Consider the following 20,962-nt stretch of genomic DNA (forward strand, 5'->3'; position numbering starts at 1 on the left):
GGCTAGTCGTTATAGATGTGGTCACAAAGAGCTCTGACGCGCTGCTATCGGTGCTTGAAACTGTAGAGAATGGCTGGATCGTCGTCGGGCTGATAAAAGCTGAATTGAAGGGGCTCGTGGTTTCCACCAAGGATGTCGCACTACTGATGGTCGAAATTGCCTGCGAAGTAGTTCCCAACTCACCCGTAGTCTTAGACGATATCTCTTGGGTGGAGGTGGTGCTTGTTTCTGAGACGGTGGTACTTGTGCCCTCGAGTGAAGATCTCGTCGTCGAGTCCGCATTCCTGCTGTCCATTGTCGACGGCTGAGATGAAGACGTCGTCGTTATTGTGAGACTTGTAGAGGGAGCACCAACTCCTGAAAGAGCGGTAGAACTGGCTGTCGTTGTGGTAGTAACCGGCAAGGTGGTATCGAAGGTTGTCATCGTTACCAGAACCGTAGATAACGTGGTGGGAATAGTTCCAAGGTCCGAAGTGGTTTCAGAGGTAGATGATGCTGATAAAGCAGAAGGAGTCGTTAACTCTATGGATGTCATAGTTGATGAAGATGCGGCAGATGTTGTTAGAGTGAGACTGCCCGTGCTACCGCTAGATATTGCACTACTCTTGGGTCCGTCTAGTGCCGATGTACCGGAAGCTGTTGTCCTCGATAGGGTTTGCCCATCTGTAAATGAAGTTGTGGATGCAAACTCTCTGGAGGAGCTCACACCCGCCCGAGGAGATATTTGAGAGGTTGTAGATGATACTGTACTCGATGTGGTTGTGGAAAAGGTCGCAGTAGCAAAACGGGTGGGAAATAGGGAACCCGACGTGGTAAGTGACGTAGTGCTAGCAGCTGCAGTGAAAGATTGGATATCAGAGGAAGTTGTCGAGAAGGATGAACTGAACGTAGATTGAATTTCTGTACTTGATGAAGTTGCAGACGATCCAGAAACCTCGGAGACAGTCGATGGACCACTGCTGCTTGCTGATATCCCTGGCGATGAGATTTTTGCCGATGTGGTTAACAATGACACAGTGCTAGAGTGACTTGATACACTATCAGCGCCGGTGACAGATGATGATGATCGAGAATATGCAGACGTGGTCGACAATGTCCCCGTTCCGGTGATGGGGGAAGTTGAGTAATTGATCCTGCTAGTTGTTGACTGAGTCCTGGCAGAGGTCGATAATGATCCGACTTGCGAAGTCGTGGAGGATGTCAAGGTTGTGCTGCTGCTTGTGGTACCTGAAGATATGTGAGACTTCGAAGGGGTGGGTCAAGTCTCTATCACTTACCGGATCTGATGGGGTTGGCTTCTAGGATTATCGTGAAGCAAACGAATGGCGGTGAACTTCCGAAGAGGATGAACACAATGCCTTGTTCATTGGTGCAGAAACTAGACCCCTCTGCTTGGAGCATCAGAATACCATTAGCATCAATAGACCACTTGGAAAGGTTGTCATTGATAGCTGTAATCAATGATAAAGTAATGTATGGCTGACTGAAATCTGCATCGACATAGAATGAGCCCACTCGTAGATAGCCTGCAGTATCCAAGAAGAATTGAGCTGCTGCTGCTGAATCGCTGAACAGACTACTGGTACCATCAGAAAACCCTAAATACTGTAGGGCTCGCTTGCGGATCCTCAGAGGCGAGTTTGTGCTGACAAGGAATAAATTCGCAGCGGGAGGGACAATAACAGGTGGTGGGCTTGGAGTCGGGCTGGATGCCGGTGTGGTCCTACTGTCGATTGTTGTGGACGAAAGGGTAGGGGCGGTTGGTAAGGTGCTCGTAGATGCAAAAGTCGAATCGGTAGAGAGCGTCGTCGCTGACAACGAAGAGGCCGAGGAGCTTGCGACCGATCCAGTTGATGCAGCAACAGTTGAGGTCGAAGTAGGCGTCGTAGACGTTGATGTGGTACTGAGGAGGCTGGAGCTGGTGCCAGAGGCTGAAGTTGAACCGCCAATCGTGCCAATACTGGAGCTAGAAGAGCTGCTAGTCGAGGTAGTTTCTGACAATATCGTTGTCGACGGACTTGATAAAGATATCGACCTTGATGAGCTAGAGACTGGCACGATGCTGGTGCTAGAAGAGCTGCTTGTCGGAGTTGAAAGTTCAGAGTTTGTGCTAGAACGACTCTGACTAGAGATTGAACTGAAACTTGAGGAGGCGGTCGTAGATCCAGGGACAGTTCCTGTAGTGGAGATGGAAGAGGTGCTTTGTGAAGTTTTCAAGTCAGATACGCTGCTAGATGGGCCCGAACCAGTCGTAGAGGTCACGGTTAATTGACTGGTTGTAGACAAACTAGTCGTAAAGACATTTTGAGTGGAAGCACTAGAAGAGCTGATCGGGCTCGAAGGGACGGGTTTGGATGAGCTCGTGGTCGATCCAGCGATTGGACCGGCGCCGAAGCTGGAGGTAGTAGATGAAGTACCCAACGCGCTGGTTGTCTGAGAGGCAGTACTGGAAGTGGAGCCAGGAATTGGGCCGCCAGAAAAGCTTGCGTTGGTAGGCGAGCTTGTGGCCGACGCACTAGAAGCTATCGTAGAACTTGAGCTAGGCGATGGAGTCGATATTGAGCCAGAAGCAGACATTGGGCCAGAAGTCGATGCCGAGATGGAAATAGGACTAGTGGAAGAGCTAGAGCTCGAGGTTAAAGTTGAAGTCGAGCCAGGAACAGGCCCACCCGAAAAGCTTGATGTATTGACCATAGTAGACACGCTGCTTGTCGCCGATGGCCCTGAGGCGCCGCTGGATAAGCTGCCAGTAACTTCACCAGTAGTGGCGGCGGAGGACGTGCTGATGGGGGAGGTAGTGGTTACTGACGACTGTGGGAGGCCGGAGCTTGGTGAACTGCTGGTAGCAACACTAATACGACTCGCGGAGGAAGTCGAAAAACTGCTCGCCGTATTGGTCCCCGAGTTGATGTCTGTGCTGGAGCTCGTTGTGTATGAGTTGATCGCAGAGTTGCTAGTTGAGCTGGAACTCGAACTCGGAAGCACGCTGGAAGACTCAGTCCTAGTAGCGGACTGAGAGTAGATGGATGTCCAATCGGCCCAGTCCTGAGGAAGAGGAAGGCTAGGGTTGGTCACATCATCACTCCCCCAATCAGCCCAGTCGTACGGATCGCCACCCAAATCATTGAGAGACGAACTTGGTCCTTTGCCTGGTTCGCGAAAACCCGGAATTTCATGCGAGCCAGTGGGGATTGGAACAGCATTTGAGGTCCTCGGCGGCTGTTTGCTGCAGGGTACAGTCCAATAGATTGTTTTGGTGACCAGGACGGTGAAATCAACGACCTCTCGGGGCCTGTGACATTCACGAATGACCTGATGGAAATAAGGACTCGGGGCAACGGTGATGGTTTCGACTCCGGCCGTGATGATATGGCTAGGAGCTGTCAGAGTGAAGGTGAAAGTGTATGTCCCGGCAGAAGGAGCCACGAATCTGGTTGCAAGGGGTGTCACTGTCTTTGAGGATGAGGAAGCTGCCGGCTTGGAGATCCATGTCTCTGTATATCCCATGCACTTGGTTCCAACAGGACCCGACCTGCACTCAATAACATTGACGACCTGGGACCGGCTTCCATCCTGCTGCAGATTACATTCCTTGCAAAGACCACTTCCGCCATAGCCGGGAATCGCCAAAGGGCCGATTTGGTTGTAGGCAACCATAAAATCTTTGGCAACAGTGAGGTAGACAGGCTTTGGAGAAGCATGGGAAGTGGTTCCATTTCTGACGACAGCTTGGGTGGGTGTAGCAAATTTGGTGATTGTCGAACGAAATCGAGACACTGTCACCGTTTGAGCAGTAGAAGTGACTTTGGTCGCATGGACCGAAGTCCCATCCCATGCGGCTGGGATAACGGTGCTCACATACGCAAAGGCGTCCAGGGCATACCTAGTAGAACAAGTTCCCTGGAAGCATGTTGATGTTCCGACACAGGTTGATACGTTTTGATGCTGTACCGTGACAATAATAGGAGTCGCCGATATGCTTGGTGCATTTGGACAGGGAGTGATTGTCGTCAGCGGTCCAGCAAGAACAGCTACTGGCACTAAAGCGCCCACGAAAATCAAAAGACGCATTGGGCAAGAACGAAATGAATGATCTCGGTAGAAGGAGTGGCTGAAGGAAAAGTCCTTCCAAAAGTGAGAGAAGGGAATGAGAGCTGTTGTTAGCGAAAGGACGTTGAAAGGTCAAAAGAAAGTGCGAGGGATCGGAAGGGATATATAACACTGCAAACTGAGGTGCATCCAGAGGAGCTAACAACATATAGGGGTATTATGAGAAATATCACGGGAATGAGGCTGGGGAAAGAGGCGCTGCCATCACCATGACTGCAGGCCTGGCATTTGGTCTCGCCCATGCCGTCAACTGTGTCCATGAAGCCCAAGCAAACTGAGGGGACGCCACGAAGTTGTCCACGGAGGCCGGACGAGGGCAGTGGATGAGTTGGTGGAGGCCCAGCGAAACTGATAGCTTTGACAGAGCTTTCCAATTTCCCTAAGGGATGCGAGTTTAGATACAGGGTTCCCTAAAGAGTGAGTATAACTTGACAAAAAAAAGGTCGACTGGTCATCAGAAACTTAACAGTAATGCGACACGCAGCTGATATTGGAGGAGTTCGGTTCGCTGTCCCTAGGGGCTCTGTTGAAGACGGCTGGACACGACGCAAAGCCGACCGACAAAATGAACACATCCATGAGGTCGAGGATATCGCAGCCGATAGAGAGCGAAGTTCGACATGCCTTTCAGGTCCAGACCCAGCTCGTTGCCCCCAAAGACACATGGAGGTGTTTTCGAGGAAGACCAACCACCATAAAGTCCTCACAACAATGATGGGACACATGTTGTCATCTGAATTCCCGACCTTTCAAGTTGCAGACCGTGCATTGCTGTCGATGCCACCCCAAAGCCCGAAATACTGGTGGCATCGTCGGACGCAGGACTGAATCAGAAGGTGGTGATATGAGCTTGCGCCTCGACAGCCATGGCCGATGATACAGGGGGATTAGGTGGCAAAGATCAGCAGTGGAAGAAGACACGTGCTCTCCTCCAGCATCAAGCAGAGCGAAGCCCACCGGAAGGAGATACATGGTGCCATTGCTCTTGAAGGGATTGAAGTGAGGGCGCAGTTTTCGAAAGGTCAAGTTCTAGTTTGGCGGTTGCAGCGGAAGGTGGATCCCGTGATGTGCGGGCTTGTCTACTAGTCTGGGAGATATCTGGTTAGTGCGGCTTGGCAGCGGTGTGTGGTTGGCTCGGTATCGACTGCCATCCGATTTCCCCTCTTTGTTGCACACCTCGTGCTGGTGCTAAGCTGTGTGAGGCTCCCAATCGTTCGGTTGTCCGTGCCGATAATGCGCGTGCTGCAGTCCGAGTGGATGTGCGGTGGGGGCCCCTGCGTTACCTAGGCTTCTCTTACACCCTGCATTCGCCTGTTATCGTGGGCTGGGGAGGGCTTCCCATGGGTGCTACCCAGCCAGCCCAGCAGGCCCAGCAGGCCCAGGTAAGGATGCAGGGACCCCTAATTTCTGGACGCCGAATTGCTTGAATGCCTTTTGCCCCTGCGGGCCGGACCCCTACACGCAACGAGGAATGTTCCTGAACTCTTGTGCAACGACAATGCTGTTTGATAGATAGGTTCCCGAGGAGGTAGACAATGAACAAACACAAACACACCCGCTTTGGGTGTCTTTGAATGCGCAGTTCAAACCTTGCTTGCTTAGTTAGCGGTCAGGAAGGCGTCCTTTTTGCCCCTAACCCCGCCAGATCTGCGCCTAAGCGAGCTCCCCGAAAGCACCCCCCATACAAGGACGAGTAGGTACATGATCTATGGCACACTGCTGCTGGGGAGAGGCCCGACACAATTGGCTGCGTCGCCCATTGATGCCGCTACCCTTTTCAACTATTGTTTCCCGTGGTTTGTACGGAGTACCTTCCCTTGTCTCCTCCTATCTACTACCCGAGGTGGGCAGCAGAGAAAGGGCAAGAAGCTGCGATACCTGGCTGGGGTGTTTGCCCTTCCGCGACCGCCGGTTACACGTTTCAATTTTAAATCTCTCGCCTGTGCCACTATCTCTGGCCTCCTTGTCATCCCGTGATACTCGAGAGAGACGATATCGCTCTTCTCGGATGTTTTTTCCCCCAGCTGCACACCCACCTCCATCAAGTCCTCGTTTCCCCTTTCTGTACCCCTGACCATTCCTCTGCAATGGCAGACGGCACTGTGCAACCTGCAGCTGCGTGGAAGTCGTTGGAGAAGGATTACAGGGCTAAGTGCGGCGAGGCTGATGCCGTCTTTGAGGTGCGGCGAACTCCCCCCTCCTCCCTTCATCAGGATTGTGGCCGCTGACTTCTTCAGAAACTATGTGAACTCCATACCGCTAAAGAAGCAGAATGTGAGAACCTCAGGTATGATCTTCAGGATCAAACCGAGTCTCGAAGACAATGGCACAAGCGCGCCGCCGAAGCCGAATCTCGTCTGGTCTGTCCATCTTCTTTTCCTGACTCTCAGTGCGTCGTTTACTGATCCATCACCACAGTCGAGTGTTCAACATGTCATGGTCCTCGTCGACGGGAATCACCACTTTTTCAACCCAAATCTTGTAAGAGCAGGAATACAGGGGGCAAAATCAGCCATAGACGCTCTCGTGGCTGAAGCCAAAACTTTCGCTCGCGAGCAGCACAAAAATGACCTGCCCGACCACCTTTCGGTAGTAGTGCACATTTTCATCGACGTTGGCAAGCTGGCCGATGACCTCTCAATCGCGGGCGTGCTTCCCGATCCTGATCAGCTCTGGACTTTCATTCAAGATGCAGGTAAACTGGAGCCGGGTATCACAATCTCCGACTGTGGTGCTGGTCGCCATGCTGTCGATGCAAAGATGAAGCGTGAGTCAAAGTGGATCCTCTTGGGGGCTATTACTGAACGAGGTCCAGACTTTTACGAATTGTATCTCGAAAACTGCCATTGCAGACATCTTTTTCTGGCTTTGGATCGCCAGTCAGAATACCACAAAATCCTTCAGACCTATGCCGACGACGATTACACACGGTCAAAGACGTCTCTCGTTCGGCTGGGAGAAGAGCTGTCCAATGGCTACAACTCCCCATTCCATAAAGTTGACTTCTCGGTCATTCAAGCTGTGCCTAAACAGGCCACCTCCTTCACTCTGATCGGTCCGCAGATCAACGGGACAGGCATGGGCCCGTCCCCAGTTCAACAATACGGCGGCACGAGTGTGCAGTCACTGCCAACTCACCTTAGCAATTCGAAGCCCTTTGTACAACCAGCTCCGCCCTCCCATCCGCCCCCCCGTGGTCCCAAGGCTGCAAAGCCTCCGGCCCGGACCTTTGAGAAAATACAGAAGCCAGGCTCCACAGTCTCATCAGTGCCTGCAAAACCACAGGTTGAAAGAAATGGCGATATTGACAAATTGGAAGGCTCAAGCTCGGTCGGAGTCGTCAAACTTGACACGTCGTCACACTCTTCTCGTCACTCAAAAGCTGCAGAGCAGAGCTGGGAGAATGCGCAAACTAACAGTTACGCACCACCTGCGATCGTAGACCCATGGGGGGAGGAAAAACCAACAACCAAATATGTGGATGAGGAATCTGTCCCGTGGAGGAGACCAAACAGCAGTCAAAGTAGGAGGCAGAAGGCCGGGCACCGGAAAAAAAATCGTCCATTCAATGGCCAACCACCAAAACAGTCTCCTCGACATTTTGAAGGCTCGTGGGATGAGATGGTCCAAAGTGAGCAGTCCAAAGCACCGACCCAAGTGTCATCCCCTTCACCGGCGCCAACAAGCTCGTCCCTTTTGGCGGCCGCAACCAGATCGAACGACTTTACGCCGGCATTCACACGTCAAGCTTTGACAAAACCCGACCCAAACCCTTTAGCACGCCCGATTTGCTCTCCCGTTGCTTTGAACCAGCTGGGGCAGCGCATCGACTTGAAACTTCCGCGCGAGACAGCGTCTGAGCGCGAAGCTTTCGATTCGCGTGTAAACAATCGACAATTGTGCAATGAGCATCACATGCGAAGCAGCTGTACCGATACAAAGTGTCCGTTCGACCACGAGGAGATTTCGGACGGCATTTATCTTGCATTGCGAAACATCGCTCGTAACACGCCGTGCAACGAAGGCGCCGAATGCCGACGCCACGATTGCTACTGGGCCCATCATTGTCCCAACACGTCAAAGTTCTCCACTTGCGCCAGAGTCATGTGTCCCTTCAACAAGAAGAGTTTGCACTCAACTGTCGACCTGGAAATTGTCGACATGATTCGACCACCGGAAGTAAAGACGCAACGAGAAGAGGAATTGCTGCTGTGACCGACGGTCAATTGCTTGAGGAAGAAGAGATGAGCTACCGAAGGACTGCGAGAGATGGAATTTCGAAGCAAAGAGGGGCGAAAACTGTGAAGACATTTCTTTCCTTTCCTTTTTCCTGAGCATCAACATACGATGGCGTTCTCACACGTTGGTGGAAGCGGAGGATTTACCGAGGACGCAAGAAAAGCCTATTGGGATAGAAGAACCGCCAAAAACGCTTGGGAGGCGGCCATTCGTAACGCGTCGTGAATCATAATGATGTGGCCTACTAGCGCCAGCGAGCTACCGTGCAGCAGGCTATTCCTCTGACCCTGATATGGAATCTGATTTCATTGCTCAGAGAGTAACTCCTGGACGAGCCCTTGACTGCGAGGTGTCTGTCCAATGCGAACGTCGCAGGTAGAAGGCTGGGTTGTAGAGCTATGCTTGTGATGAACTCGAAACTGACCGGTACCATTAGCGAACGAGTGGTAAAATGGCTGGGAGAGGGTAAACCAACCCGATGCCGGTGAAGCTATGGTGCCGATCAACTATCGGCAGTGTCCAATCCTTCTCGTCAAGGCTGGATGAGGTGTTGCCCGATTGAGACATATCGCGCCACATTTTCATATGTGCAGATCGTCCGAGATGGTGGCCGAGCCCGGTACTCAAGCGCACCAGGTAAGGTGCAAGACTGCGTTTTGGAGGGTGCATCCCCAGCAGTAACGCTCAGTCTTATGAGGAGAGGTGTAGCTCCAAGCCACCGAACAAACTCCTCCTGGGCAGTGTCTCAAATCGGTGTCAGTCGGGGGCCTTCAGTCCCTGTCCATTTTGTCCTCGTCACGGTCCCTCCGCCTGTCTCTGTCGCGGCTCCGGCTCCGACTCCTGCTCTTGCTCCTGCTCCGCGACTTGCTCCGGCTTCGACTCCTCCCGCCTCTGCCGCCGGCGCCACGGCCCTTGGTCGCGACGCCGCTGGCACGGCTTCCCTTGTCCTTTGGCGGCGGCCGCACGAAGGCGTAGTCGACGGAAATCGTCTGGTCGAGGAGTTTCGCGCCGTCCAGGGCCTTGATCGCGGCCTGCGCTTCGACTTGGGTAGGGTATTCGATCAGGACGTAGCCCTAGATTGCCAAAAAAAAAGAGTCACCACAGAGCCCTAGGGTAACAGCGTTTTATGTCTCTTTTTTCCCCATCTCCCCACGCCGCCATGGAGAAACATGCCCGTCGCACTCCTTTTTTTTTTCTCTCTCTCTCTCTCTCTCTCTCTCTCTCTTTCCTAATCACATATCCAACAAGAAGAAGGTGCAGTTCCCAGAAACATACCTTGACGTACCCCGTCCTCCGGTCCAGATTCAAATGCAAATTCTTAATGTCCCCGTACTCGGCGAAGAGATCGTGGATGTCCTCCTCGGTGGCCTCCTCGTGGATGTTGGTCGCAATCACGATCCAGCCTTCGATGCTGCGGACCGCGACGGCGTTTTGGGCCGTGCGAGCCTCGGCGCCCGCGGTGGCAGACGACTTTTTGGTGTCGGTGGGAGACGAGGTGCCGTTTTTGGAGTCCGCGGGAGCGGCGGTGTCCACGTCCATTTCGGTCGACATGGTTGCGGGTGATTATGTAGAGAGGGAGACAGAGACAGAGAGAGACGGCGATGATATCGCGAGAGACAGGTCTGGGGGAGGGTTATAGGGAAGAAGTATTGTAAGGTAGTTGTGAGGTGTAGAGTACCGAGCAAAATTCCAAGGCTCGATGTCTGTTCCTGAACTCTATGACCTGCCCTCGCCCGCAGCCGGAGTTTAACCAGCGAGGCTGGAGGAACAAAGCTCCGACATTTCTCTCTATTCACCTCCTGCGTACAGGTACACAGAGTATATACCTCTACTCTGCACGGTCAGCCCAAGTTGTAGGCCATCCGATTAAGTTCGGCGGCGACGGAGGCAGTCATCCTTCTCCGACACCGGTGCCATCTGCAAGAATCCATGGGTCAAGTCAGGATAATTATGCCAACGAACAGCTACATCAGCCTCGTGCAGCTTGCTACCATATTCGACCCCGGCATCCCTTAGCGGGTCGAATCCGCAGGTGAACAACACGACCTCCGGCTCGCCTTTGAGGAAGTCGACGCTCTGCTTGCCGGAACTGATGTACATGTGGCTAGGCGGATACGCTTCCTGCAACGCCCTTGGTAAGTAATTGTTGGCGAAGCTCAAGATGCCGCTCCACTCGAGACAGAGGCCCCGTGTTGTTCTCTTTGGCGGCCGGCGTGTCGAACAGCACCCTTGATTCAGGACTCAAGAGCAGCTGTCCGGCCATGTTCTTCCTGCCTTCGTCACGTCGCCGCACAGCCACTGCCTCTGTCATGTTGCCGCCTGCGGAATTCCATTGTGCTAATCGGGGCTTGCTTGTTGTCCGGAAGGGCGTGGAATCCAAAGATTGCGAGATGGTGCTTCCGCTCTGAGTGAAGCCGTCAAGCTCTCCCAGATGCAACTGGGGATACAGCTTCAAGAATGGGAAGATTGATGGCGCGATGGATGGCCTTCCCACAGGCTTTGGGGTCTGTCGAGAAGCCATCCTCGTTGTGAAAGAGTAACACAGACAACTTCCATCACCACATTCAGAACGAGAATCCCAGAAGTTGAAATCGCACTTCATCAGTAGTAGCTTGCAGACGTTGCTTCCACCATTAGCTTCCCGTTGGGTGGTCCAGCATGAAGACATCCGCCAGGTCCAAGCTTACAGTGCAGAAAGCCTCCTAGAATAGGTCCAAGATCCGTACTTGATTGAGAGAAATCTCCGAACTGTAAAGCCCCCTTCCATGCGTCCACATGCTGGATTTCGAAAGAGACCAAGGTGTCTGTAGGAAATGCTTGCTGCTTCACTCAAGGATGCAAATCCAGCTGGAGAGAGGCAGATATGACACTTGCAATACTGTATTTGTTTTGTTTTTGAGCTCTGAAACCTGCATGTTGACGTGCTCTTGCTTGTTCTAGGCTTACATTGGAAAATCCATACACACTTCAGCACAGAATGCCCCTTGCTCCATTACTCGTCTCCGTGAGACACATTTTCTCGGGATGTCGATACTCGATCTCACTTCGCGACCTTCCAAAACATTGCTGGAAGCAAACCCTTGGGAACTTCCACCGTCCAGCGCAATCCAGATATTGCGCGCAACTCCACACAACCCACTGGTACCCGCTACTCGTCTCATTTCGTCTCTGCGTGGCGCGGTTCGCTACCACAAAAGGGTATATCTTGACTGGTTCACACAATCCCAATATCCAAGCTATACGGATTCCCTCTAGAAAAAGAGGTAAGCGATGAGGAAGCTGAGTAGACATAGCGCGGCCACGATTTGCAGTGGAACTCCTGACTCGTGGCTCTGCTGTACCACCGCCTGGACTTTCTCGTTCGCCTCCTGCGCCTTTCTCTGCCGGAATTGTGGATCTTGCAGCTGGCTTGTCAATTTCTGAATCTGGGCCTTTGCGGCTGTTAACTGTTCCTTCAACTCCTCGTTTGAGGTGGGGACGGCGCTGGCAACAGTAGAAGCAGCAGTGGTGAGGCCAGTCGCTTCCGCGGCATTAGCCACCGATGTCTTGACGGATTCGGCGGCTGATACGTTGGTTGATGATTGCTGAGCGGGGGAGCCGAACTGCGGAGTCGGGGAAGAGTAGGCCGGCGGTTGCTCTTCGTGAGAAGACACGCCGTTGGGTGTGGCTGCAGTGGCAGGGAGGAAGTTGACACGGATTTTCCTTTCTTGAATGCTGGTTTTGGCCGTCTTCTCCACCGTCTGCCAGAGCGTTGTGACATTGGGATCTTGATCGGCTGAAGTGAGGACGGACTGAACGAGGAACTTATCCCGGCATTTGGCGTCCAGCGGAGGTTCTTCTTTCATTGCTTGTAGGAGGACTATAGAGATTAGCCATAGGGAGTGCAGGTCGGAGCGTCAAATTATACCTTGAACATCGACAGATTCATTGGGCGCGATGATACCAGAGTTCGGTCGCACACAGTATCTAACCCAGCATTAGAGAAGTGTCCTTTGTTCCCTCCTCTTTCTCGGGCGCAGAACTCACTGCTTAGGGGCTGTAGTCTTGACCTGTTTACTATCTGTTAGCTTGCGCAGCATCACTTGAAAGACGGAGAGAAATCATACCTTGAAGGCCACAGGCTGGCTATTGCCATTCGTGAGCTTGAGAATCTCGGTAACTTCGCGATTGAAAGGGCCTGCTCAAATGTAAGAGTATGTCGTGTTCGAGGAGCGAGGGTACTGACGTCGGAAGCCCAATTCGGCCGGCTGGAGATCTACAGACATGGTAGATTGTCACGGAGACGATGCGCAGTCCTACGGCGAGGAGAACGACAACTGGAGGGTTGTAGAAGATCAAGACAGAAGGATGTTAGGGTAAAGGATTGCTGTGAACGTGTCAAATTGATAGAGATGCCGAGTGGATTGTTCAGCAGAGGCTTGGAAGTTTAGCGAGGCGAAGGAAGGGGAAGGCCTATGACGACCTTACAAGGTGATGCGCAGTCTCCGTGACAAGAATCGAGAACCGGATTAGGAGAGGCTGGAAGACGGTTAATGGTGAATAAGGCCGCAAAGCCACTCAGGGGATCCGGGTCAGTCACAGATATGGGGGCAGTGGCGCCTACAGGAAGGAGCTACTGACACCCGGGCTGTATTTGGTGGGCGTGACACCGGGCGTGATGACGCTGATATGTGAAGCCCACTAACTGTTGGTTTCCTTAGGCATCCTCGGCGTCTACTCGAAGCTACCCCGACGCCTAGGAGGTAGCCCAATGGTCTTCCTAGCCTGCGAATCCACCAGCGTCCGTCCAAAAGTGTCCCGCATGGAACTCGGTCCCTTGGTAAATTCAAGTCACCTCCCCGCACCCTCGTTGCACCATCGACTGTAACAGTAGACTGTTTGCTGCCTCTAGATACAATCGCTAGCAGTGACTGCATCCTCTGACTACCGTGTCTTCTCCTTCACCGTCGCCGCCACCCTCACACTCAAGCCACCATTCCGCCACCACCTACATCCATTTAAATATCCTCCGCTTCCGAGTTCCGCTGCCTCTTCCTCGATCTTCCTCCTACACCAGCCTGGCCCGGTCCAAAACACCACTCGAGGAATCTAATAGACTACACTGAAAACAACCATGGCCACGTCTGATCTGGACCAACTAGTCATGATGGGCTTCGACAAGGAACGCAGTGAAATGGCACTGAAGAGTACAGGTGGTTGTAAGTAAACGGAACCGTCCACACCTTCGGCCTATGCTGAATGTTGCGACAGTGGCAGACGCGATTGACTGGCTCGATGCAAACTCGTCAAAATCACTAGATGAACTGAAAGCCGAGAAGGACGCGGCAGCAGAGGCAAAGGCAGCAGAGGCAGCCGAGGAGGCGCGGAGTCTTGTGTGCAACGAATGTGGGAAGAAGTTCAGAGGGACCGCTCAGGCAGAGTTCCACGCATCAAAGTCTGGCCATACCGACTTCTCGGAATCAATCGAAGAAATCACACCCCTGACCGAGGAAGAGAAAAAGGCCAAGCTCGCAGAGTTGAGAGAGAAACTGGCAGCCAAGCGAGCCGTCCAGTCGGAACAAGACAAGATCGACAAGAAACGCAACGAACAAATCAGCCGGAAGAAGACCAAGGAAACAGAAGATCTCAAGGAGCAACTCAAGGCCAAGGAGCAGATCAAGGAGGCCGAAAAGAAGAGACGCGAGAGGCAAGAGGACATTGACGCGAAGAAGCGGATTCAGGCCAAGATCGCCGCCGACAAAGAAGAACGAAGATTGCGAATGGAGCGGGAAAAGGCTGGGCGAGCCGGGACAGCCCCCCCAGTTGCGGCAGCACCCCCTCCGGCAGCGGCTCCTGCAGTTTCCAAACCGGCGTCGGAGTACAAGGAGACACGGTTAAGATTGCAGACATCGACGGGAAATATCATGAAAACCTTCCCTGTCGAGACAACCTTGTTCGAGGTAGCGGCGGCCGTGGGGGAGGAAACCGGTCGGGACGTCGAAAGCTTCACACAGAACTTCCCGAGAAAGGTCTTCAACCAGGAATACTTTGGGGAGAGTCTGAAGGATCTAAAGCTCGTGCCCAGTGCCAGCTTGATTGTGAAGTAGGTCTGGCTCCGTTTGTTTGCATGCTGCTTTTGATTCTTCATGGCGAAGGCGTCTCGGCCAGACTGGCTTCTTACGAGGCCGTTTCTATGTGGGTTGGAGCTGACCGACAAACACAAGGGACTATCCATTGCCCTGGTAGCACTCGGGTTCTCGGAGCTTATGGCGCATATAGATAAAGCAGACACATTCCCCCGAAGGATATCTAGCTTGAAAGACAAAAGGGGATCAAGAGGCAGGTGTCATTTTGTTGAGGGCAACTGACTCAAGCTCATCCAGCCTCGTCCTGTGCGTCTTCTCAATCCATCCAAGGTCTTGTGCCAGGTCCCCCTTTCGTGCTTCGCGACAAAACGACATCGCCAGCTGGTCAGCTGATACTCCGTCTCTCAATCATCTGAGCTGTGTATCAGCCTCTCGAATATACAAATTCCATATCTTGGGTAGACGTCGAGGAGCAGAAGAGAGCATGAATCCTGTACTCGGGTGGACGAATAACTCATAGATCGTCAGCTGGTGATTTCTGGTCGAGCACGACCAACATTGTTTGCGTACGAATTCCAGTGGCCGTCTTCCTCGACCGCAGACTCGCAACGAAATCCTCCAGACAGATCCTGGTTATCGCTAGCATCCCATACTCTCCTGCATCGACGGGACAACGCCCTTTGGAAGTCCCGAAGCCACTCGTTCAGTGTGGAGCGAAGGGTGGTATATCATACCAATCCGACCGCTCTCTCGGGGCAGAGGAAGGTCTATCTTTGTTGGATGCCTTTGCACAATTGCTGTCGTCTTTCCGATGACAACTTAGTGAGCACCAATTCCAGCAGGGGGTGCTCTAATAAGAGCGTCCCCAAGCCGGTACTGACTTTCTCTGAAGTATCGATTCATCGCCCCTATACTGATCGGATTCCTTGGGCATATGGAGGAAGTGCTCGAAAGGGAGGCGGCTGAATCCATTGTTGCTGAAGAGCTGTCCGAAAGCAGGGAGGAAAATGACGAGATGGAAGAAACACAAGACCTTCTCGGTTTCGTTGCAATATCGTGGAGTGCAGCATCCGCAGCATCTTGGTGCCCATACTGCACTGGATCCGTCTGGACTCCGGCGTCTGAATACACGGGATGTCGAACTGGCGATGGTTGACGCTGGCTTATACCTGAGTTGCCCGGCCACGCTTTCAAGGCTCGGTCCTCCTGGCTAGTCTTCCTCTCATGCGGCGCTCTTAGTGACAACACTCCCGCTATTGCAATACTCCGTGGTCTGATTCTCTTCTTGACCCCCTTCCGCAGTTGTATTGACAAAGGTTGCTGATCGTGCTCTTGGACCTCATCCGAGTAGGAAAAGGTATGTGCCTTTCTTCGGACTGCCATTGCCTGAGACGCGTTTACCGCAGCCGGTATGAGCGATCTCTGGTTGATGCTGCTCACGTTTTCTCGCAGATTTGTGTTGATGTGTGAGATCCGCTCATACTGATCGAAGGCGAAGAATTCGTCGTTATGTCCAAGGGAGACTTGAAGGGTCTCGAAGTCTCTACTTGACCCGTTGGGAGGGAAAAGCCATTCATCGAGGACACGTGGGAGTCCCTGTCTCTCTGCAAAGAAAAGATCAGTCAAAAGGTGGCCCCCTTCGGACGACCGAAATGCTTTGCTTTTTACCTTGCCTATATCCTCCCTGCCTGTCCTGCCAGCAGACATAATATCGATCGAAAGCCCCAACTGCATACACAAGGATCTTGTCGACACTTTCCAAACGCCCGAGGAGGCTGTTCAGCGAGACGTCTACGCTTAGTGGTCTTTGTGGATTCGTCGCAATCCTGCGTCGAATCGTCAGTTCTGTGCCGGCACAACCGCTCTCTCTGTCTCTTCATTGAGACTCACTTGTCCTCTAATTCGAAAGCTGTGTTGTTCCGCGATCGCAAAGTTGCCATTGCTGGTTTCCAACTGACGGAGGGATTTTCTCTGACACTACCGTCGTTGCTGGGTGCTGCCGTAACCCGCATGAATCCTCGACATTTTATCGGGAGGCGATAGTCTCGTCAAGGATGGCGGCTGTCTCTCGCAGTTGCTGTGGGTCTCGACATCTGAGCTCTTCTTTCGGAACGATCCCATCAGGCCACTCTGCTCATAATATCCGCTTATGAAGCACCGAATGTCGCATCTGGTCCCAATGTGGTCGACGTCTCTGACACTGTTGACAATCCACAACTCCACCGTGACAGGCTCACGTTCCTATGAGGCTCGCGGTGGTGTTGGCGCTTCAGATCAATTTGAACCATCTTTACGACTATGTACTCCAAGTGGCGGTCTATGCAGTTTTGGGAGCCTGGGATAGACAATCAAGATCCAAAGCCCACTCTGTGTACACGAGACTACCTCTGTACGTCTACCCGCTACCTCAGGTGGTTTGTTTTGCTTGCTCCTGTTGCCGCAGAACCGGGTCTCTTTTCCATCTCTTCTCCCTCCTCCACAATTCAACCTCCAATACCCTAGTTCCCTGGGGGATCTTTGCTCGCAGGCCATCATCATCACGATCAAAATAGAGAGCCCACAGTCCAGGCTCTTCTTCCACGACCACAAAGCCTTCCCACCCCTCGAGGGTCATCCGGCGGTCTTGCCTAGTACAATTCCACGGCCCTGTTACATGGGGCTGGGCATCTACCCGGAGGCCGTATTTGACTTCGTAGGTGTCCCTGTCGACGTAGATCCAGTTCAATATAGGCGGGATATCGGAGATTGTCGAGACGACGCCTTCGTACTTTGTGTCGGGATACGGGAGGAAATACCCCGCAAACGGATGCCCGAGGCATGTCTGCTCTGTATCTTCTTCGTCGTCATCATGATCGTGATCATCGTCACTACCAAGACCCTTCGATTTTGTGACTAGCTTGTCGACGTAGAGCTAGACGGGTATTTAGATCAGCAAACCCATAGCCCCCAATAACGATGCACCCGTACTCTATGAAAAGAGAGAGAGAAAAGTTCACACTTACTTTCTGATCCCGCAAAATGATGCGTCGACCATCGATCTCTTGACTTCTGCTTGATGCCTTCACGCATGTCGCGACCAGGTTGCACCGCCGGGCGCGGTGTTCTTCTCGCCTATCCTTTGACTGGCCCTGGCGAATCGCCTCCGCCGTCGCCAGCATTGCCGGGCATGTTATGAGCGCCACGACCACGGAGAGCACCATTCTCGCTCGAAAGGACGCGTGAGACTGTATGTCTGTTTCAGATCCTTGAGGTGGGCTGATTCTTCCTGATCTGCGGGGGACGGTACGAAGGAACCGCAGCTTGAGACCTCGACCTACCCCTTTCTGCTCGCGAGATAGCTGGGTGGTCTGCCTTATCGCCAATGTGTAGTGAAGTTGCCATGGCCCGGAATCGCTGTCCTGTTATTGTACTTGTATAGTGGCACTGACGGATCTCCATGCTCAGGTCAGGCCACAGTCGTTCTGACACGATAAGGTGGCGAGATCCGGGGGTGGTGCAATCTGGAACAAGAAGGGCTATGGTGGTTTCACATTCCAATCGGGTAGGCTGCGACAAGAGAAGGTTGATTGTCTCAGCCTTGCGACTCTCCCTGTTTCTAGAACCGCGAACCCACCACCCCAGATCATCAGACCACTGCTACTCACTCACCGTGCTCTTGAGGTTCTGCGATGTAGTAGTAGTAGAGTATCGCTGAACAATGTGTGAAGTGACACCCCAGACACAGAAGCCCCTTTCTCCTTGACGATGCAGCTCATCCTTCTCCGTAGTATCGATGGCGTTTCAGAAGGCAAGATTTGGCCATTGCTGGGAAGATAAAAGAGAGGAGGATATCGCCTTCGCTGAGATGCATTTTCATTCTCACCAGATCAACAACAAAACAAATCCTCCAATTTATAGGTCGCAGAGTCGTCTGGTACGACTAGGAAAACATTTCAAGTCGCCTCACTATCGCCTAATTCGTACCCTGTTCTTTACAAACTCCCTTGGACCTCGAGTCTCTGCTTGTACAACCGATCTCCCACACCATCATAATGTCTGCCACGTATGTATCCTTCTCCAGGATTTGCCAACTCCAGAGTCTGACCGAGCTCCAGGGCCGCATACGGCAACACCGCCGACAAGGGTTACTCCAGCGGCAGCGAAGATGGACAAGCAACAGGCCAGCGGAAGGCGCTGGCTACAACCAACGGGCCATCAGCATTACCTCTGCCGCCGACCTCGGATTACCTGTCGCAACCAGCGGGTATGTCAAGCATTCATGCAACAGTTCACCCCGTCTATTCATTCCCTGTCACCGAATATTTGCCGCCTCCGGCCCTCTCTTTTGCATCGTTTCTTGCTGTCTCATACTGACTGGCTCCAATCTTGCAGGGAGTCTGCTCAAAGGAGCAACCGACGAGAAGGGGAACCTCAAGCCCGCTGCGCTCATGGTCGGCATTAAACTTGATCTCGAGGCAGAGGTCCATTTGACAGCTCGAGTTCGAGGTGACATCACGATTGGCTTGTACTGATTCGGGAAATGTTTAAAGGAGGCGGATTCGTCCCAATCACGGCATCGGATGGCAAGTCTCCAGGCTCGCTGGCTGCAGGTTCAGCCTAGAGAGAGCCGGTACCTCCTCACCAAGAGTGTCGATCCGGGAAAGAAGAACCTTTTATACTAGAATGACCGTGTCGTCGTGCACAGGTGGCTTTGGAAAAGCCACGTTTGTTAAGATGAGACTCTGAGTTGTCCTAGTCCCGTCATCAGGATACGCTCAGATATCCTACCTACCATAGATCATCAGATCGAGGAACACAAATCCCAATGACTCAACCCGAGAAATTTAGAATCATGTTCTGTCAGTGCCAGCCTCCTGTACAACGGACCTGTATCTCGCGCTCCATCAAATCCAGTATTTCGAAGCGATGGAAGTAGAGTGCTGATTGAAGAGAGTGAACGCATTTTAGCACGTTCGAACAAGTCAAAGGCAACATCCTTGTCCAGTGCCTGTGAGGTTGAAGTCTTCGTCTGCAGATGGGCCAGGCTGGTGTCGTCAAAACTGCTGTTTTAGTGTGATCTAAACTAGCCACATATAGTCTAGCTCGAAGGGTGTCACCCAACTCGTCTATCCACCCGTACCGCCTGAACTGACCTTGACTTGTACCTGCTCCTAGGGGATATCTCGTCTTCAACTCCTGATGCTTGTCTACCAACCTGTCGAGATCCGCCGAGCTCAAAGTGACGAGCACTAGTATGTCCACCGCCACCGAAACACAGTCCGTCAGTAGGGCTCGTCGTGCAAATTTGTCGCATACCACGAAGGCTGAGGAGAGAGGTACATCGGAAGAGCTGGGCCACAAGCAACGATCCGCGGAAGACAAATTTTTTTGGACATACACGGAGGAACCTCACCGCACCCGGCGGCAGGCTATCATAAAATCACACAAGGAAATCCTGCAACTGTGCGGTCCAGAGCCGCTGACGAAATATGTCGTCCTCGCCGTCGTTCTGTTGCAGATCCTGTGCGCCTACCTCCTCAAGGACTCTCCTGTTTTCTCATGGCGGTTCTGCCTTACGGCGTACGTGATCGGCGCCACTGCGAACCAGAATCTCTTCCTCGCTATCCACGAGATCAGCCATAATTTGGCCTTCCGGACAGCCATCTACAATAGACTTCTGGCCATCTTCGCAAATCTTCCCATCGGGGTACCATACTCGGCCGGATTCCGACAGTACCATTTGACTCACCACAAGTCGCTAGGCGTGGATGGAGTCGATACAGATCTCCCTACAGCACTTGAAGCGATCTTCTTGGATTCGGTCTTCGGCAAGGCCTTCTTCTGCACCTTCCAGCTCTTATTTTACGCCGTTCGCCCAATGATGGTGTACAAAATTCCCTTTGGGCCAATCCACTATTGCAATATCGCTGCTCAAGTCGTCTTCGACATTTTGATCGTCCGATATCTGGGCTGGAAGGCTTTGTCCTATCTGATCATGAGCTCATTCCTGGCCGGTTCTCTACACCCGTGTGCGGCGCACTTCATCTCTGAGCACTATGTCTTTGCCAAATCCACTCTACAGAATGGCAAGGTTCCGAAAGACGTGCCCATTCCAGAGACTTATTCTTACTACGGTCCACTTAACGTCCTCACTTACAATGTTGGGTACCATAACGAACACCACGACTTCCCAGCCATTCCTTGGACCCGATTACCCGAGGTCTATGAAACTGCACGTGAATTTTATGAGCCTCTGCCATGCCACAAAAGCTGGCCTTTGGTGCTATGGCAGTTCATCACTGACAAAGAAGTCGGGATGTGGTGTCGAGTCAAGAGAGCAGAAGGTGGACGCATCGTAGGAGGTTGGCAAGATGCTGAAGTGCAGAGTTGAATGATCCACCATCCCATATGCATATGACCAGATAGACAAAGCGAATGTACAGAGACGAGATTATGAATGCACATGACTGAATTCACCGTGATTCGAGGTTGTTGGGTGCCAAGTTCCCAAGTGAGGTTGAGAATGCAGTACCAAAAACCTCGTGACACCTTCACCATCTCATACATAT

The 20,962-nt window shown here is 52.5% G+C and overlaps 9 protein-coding genes across 11 annotated transcripts; 4 read left to right on the forward strand and 5 right to left on the reverse strand.

Moving 5' to 3' along the window:
• Window positions 1-6,197: 6,197 nt before the first annotated feature.
• Window positions 6,198-8,633, forward strand: PV07_01347 (uncharacterized protein; the record flags this gene model as incomplete). Its single annotated transcript, XM_016387858.1, has 4 exons — window positions 6,198-6,290; window positions 6,348-6,470; window positions 6,529-6,877; window positions 6,926-8,633. 4 exons carry the CDS (start codon window positions 6,198-6,200, stop codon window positions 8,323-8,325), a joined length of 1,965 nt encoding a protein of 654 aa, XP_016254786.1. The 3' UTR covers window positions 8,326-8,633.
• PV07_01348 lies at window positions 8,417-10,017 on the reverse strand. 2 transcript variants are annotated; one of them, XM_016387860.1, is made up of 3 exons: window positions 9,625-10,017; window positions 8,825-9,422; window positions 8,417-8,768 (listed from the first exon to the last, which is right to left on the reverse strand). In XM_016387860.1, the coding sequence occupies exons 1-2, from the start codon at window positions 9,898-9,900 to the stop codon at window positions 9,120-9,122; spliced, it is 579 nt and encodes a 192-aa protein (XP_016254788.1). In that variant the 5' UTR covers window positions 9,901-10,017; the 3' UTR covers window positions 8,417-8,768; window positions 8,825-9,119. The 2 variants fall into 2 exon arrangements, with proteins under 2 accessions (XP_016254788.1, XP_016254787.1); XM_016387859.1 differs by having other exon boundaries at window positions 8,417-9,422.
• A 198-nt stretch (window positions 10,018-10,215) lies between these two features.
• On the reverse strand, window positions 10,216-10,870 carry PV07_01349 (uncharacterized protein; the record flags this gene model as incomplete). Its single annotated transcript, XM_016387861.1, has 2 exons — window positions 10,216-10,470; window positions 10,523-10,870. 2 exons carry the CDS (start codon window positions 10,868-10,870, stop codon window positions 10,216-10,218), a joined length of 603 nt encoding a protein of 200 aa, XP_016254789.1.
• Window positions 10,871-10,992: 122 nt separating this feature from the next.
• On the reverse strand, window positions 10,993-12,862 carry PV07_01350 (uncharacterized protein). Its single transcript, XM_016387862.1, has 5 exons — window positions 12,575-12,862; window positions 12,456-12,526; window positions 12,376-12,398; window positions 12,257-12,315; window positions 10,993-12,208 (listed from the first exon to the last, which is right to left on the reverse strand). The coding sequence occupies exons 1-5, from the start codon at window positions 12,612-12,614 to the stop codon at window positions 11,601-11,603; spliced, it is 801 nt and encodes a 266-aa protein (XP_016254790.1). The 5' UTR covers window positions 12,615-12,862; the 3' UTR covers window positions 10,993-11,600.
• A 325-nt stretch (window positions 12,863-13,187) lies between these two features.
• On the forward strand, window positions 13,188-14,999 carry PV07_01351. Of its 2 annotated transcripts, XM_016387863.1 has the most exons (3): window positions 13,188-13,547; window positions 13,600-14,431; window positions 14,553-14,999. In XM_016387863.1, the coding sequence occupies exons 1-3, from the start codon at window positions 13,463-13,465 to the stop codon at window positions 14,572-14,574; spliced, it is 939 nt and encodes a 312-aa protein (XP_016254791.1). In that variant the 5' UTR covers window positions 13,188-13,462; the 3' UTR covers window positions 14,575-14,999. The 2 variants fall into 2 exon arrangements, with proteins under 2 accessions (XP_016254791.1, XP_016254792.1); XM_016387864.1 differs by having other exon boundaries at window positions 13,600-14,999.
• A 234-nt stretch (window positions 15,000-15,233) lies between these two features.
• Window positions 15,234-16,354, reverse strand: PV07_01352 (uncharacterized protein; the record flags this gene model as incomplete). The annotated part of the gene is made up of 3 exons (XM_016387865.1): window positions 15,234-16,018; window positions 16,083-16,240; window positions 16,305-16,354. The coding sequence occupies 3 exons, from the start codon at window positions 16,352-16,354 to the stop codon at window positions 15,234-15,236; spliced, it is 993 nt and encodes a 330-aa protein (XP_016254793.1).
• A 325-nt stretch (window positions 16,355-16,679) lies between these two features.
• On the reverse strand, window positions 16,680-17,863 carry PV07_01353 (uncharacterized protein). Its single transcript, XM_016387866.1, has 2 exons — window positions 17,417-17,863; window positions 16,680-17,325 (listed from the first exon to the last, which is right to left on the reverse strand). The coding sequence occupies exons 1-2, from the start codon at window positions 17,612-17,614 to the stop codon at window positions 16,822-16,824; spliced, it is 702 nt and encodes a 233-aa protein (XP_016254794.1). The 5' UTR covers window positions 17,615-17,863; the 3' UTR covers window positions 16,680-16,821.
• A 582-nt stretch (window positions 17,864-18,445) lies between these two features.
• On the forward strand, window positions 18,446-18,925 carry PV07_01354 (uncharacterized protein; the record flags this gene model as incomplete). Its single annotated transcript, XM_016387867.1, has 3 exons — window positions 18,446-18,456; window positions 18,509-18,657; window positions 18,786-18,925. The coding sequence occupies 3 exons, from the start codon at window positions 18,446-18,448 to the stop codon at window positions 18,923-18,925; spliced, it is 300 nt and encodes a 99-aa protein (XP_016254795.1).
• A 641-nt stretch (window positions 18,926-19,566) lies between these two features.
• Window positions 19,567-20,948, forward strand: PV07_01355 (uncharacterized protein). The gene has a single exon (XM_016387868.1). The coding sequence runs from the start codon at window positions 19,648-19,650 to the stop codon at window positions 20,782-20,784; it is 1,137 nt and encodes a 378-aa protein (XP_016254796.1). The 5' UTR covers window positions 19,567-19,647; the 3' UTR covers window positions 20,785-20,948.
• The last annotated feature ends 14 nt before the right edge of the window (window positions 20,949-20,962 follow it).

This window comes from Cladophialophora immunda, assembly GCF_000835495.1.
Source record: "Cladophialophora immunda strain CBS 83496 unplaced genomic scaffold supercont1.1, whole genome shotgun sequence".
Taxonomy (NCBI): Eukaryota; Fungi; Ascomycota; class Eurotiomycetes; order Chaetothyriales; family Herpotrichiellaceae; genus Cladophialophora; species Cladophialophora immunda.

Excerpts from the sequence above, each read along its gene's own strand:
- PV07_01348 (XM_016387860.1), bottom strand. The coding sequence starts at position 9,900 with ATGTCGACCGAAATGGACGTGGACACCGCCGCTCCCGCGGACTCCAAA. Across the intron at positions 9,423-9,624 it reads GGAGGACGGGGTACGTCAAG|GGCTACGTCCTGATCGAATA; the intron begins GTATGTTTCTGG and ends TTGGCAATCTAG.
- PV07_01350 (XM_016387862.1), bottom strand. The coding sequence starts at position 12,614 with ATGTCTGTAGATCTCCAGCCGGCCGAATTGGGCTTCCGAC. Across the intron at positions 12,399-12,455 it reads GCCAGCCTGTGGCCTTCAAG|GTCAAGACTACAGCCCCTAA; the intron begins GTATGATTTCTC and ends GATAGTAAACAG. Across the intron at positions 12,316-12,375 it reads AAGACTACAGCCCCTAAGCA|ATACTGTGTGCGACCGAACT; the intron begins GTGAGTTCTGCG and ends ATGCTGGGTTAG.
- PV07_01351 (XM_016387863.1), top strand. The coding sequence starts at position 13,463 with ATGGCCACGTCTGATCTGGACCAACTAGTCATGATGGGCTTCGACAAG. Across the intron at positions 13,548-13,599 it reads ACTGAAGAGTACAGGTGGTT|TGGCAGACGCGATTGACTGG; the intron begins GTAAGTAAACGG and ends ATGTTGCGACAG. Across the intron at positions 14,432-14,552 it reads AGTGCCAGCTTGATTGTGAA|GGACTATCCATTGCCCTGGT; the intron begins GTAGGTCTGGCT and ends GACAAACACAAG.
- PV07_01353 (XM_016387866.1), bottom strand. The coding sequence starts at position 17,614 with ATGGTGCTCTCCGTGGTCGTGGCGCTCATAACATGCCCGGCAATGCTG. Across the intron at positions 17,326-17,416 it reads TCATTTTGCGGGATCAGAAA|CTCTACGTCGACAAGCTAGT; the intron begins GTAAGTGTGAAC and ends ATACCCGTCTAG.
- PV07_01355 (XM_016387868.1), top strand. The coding sequence starts at position 19,648 with ATGTCCACCGCCACCGAAACACAGTCCGTCAGTAGGGCTCGTCGTGCA.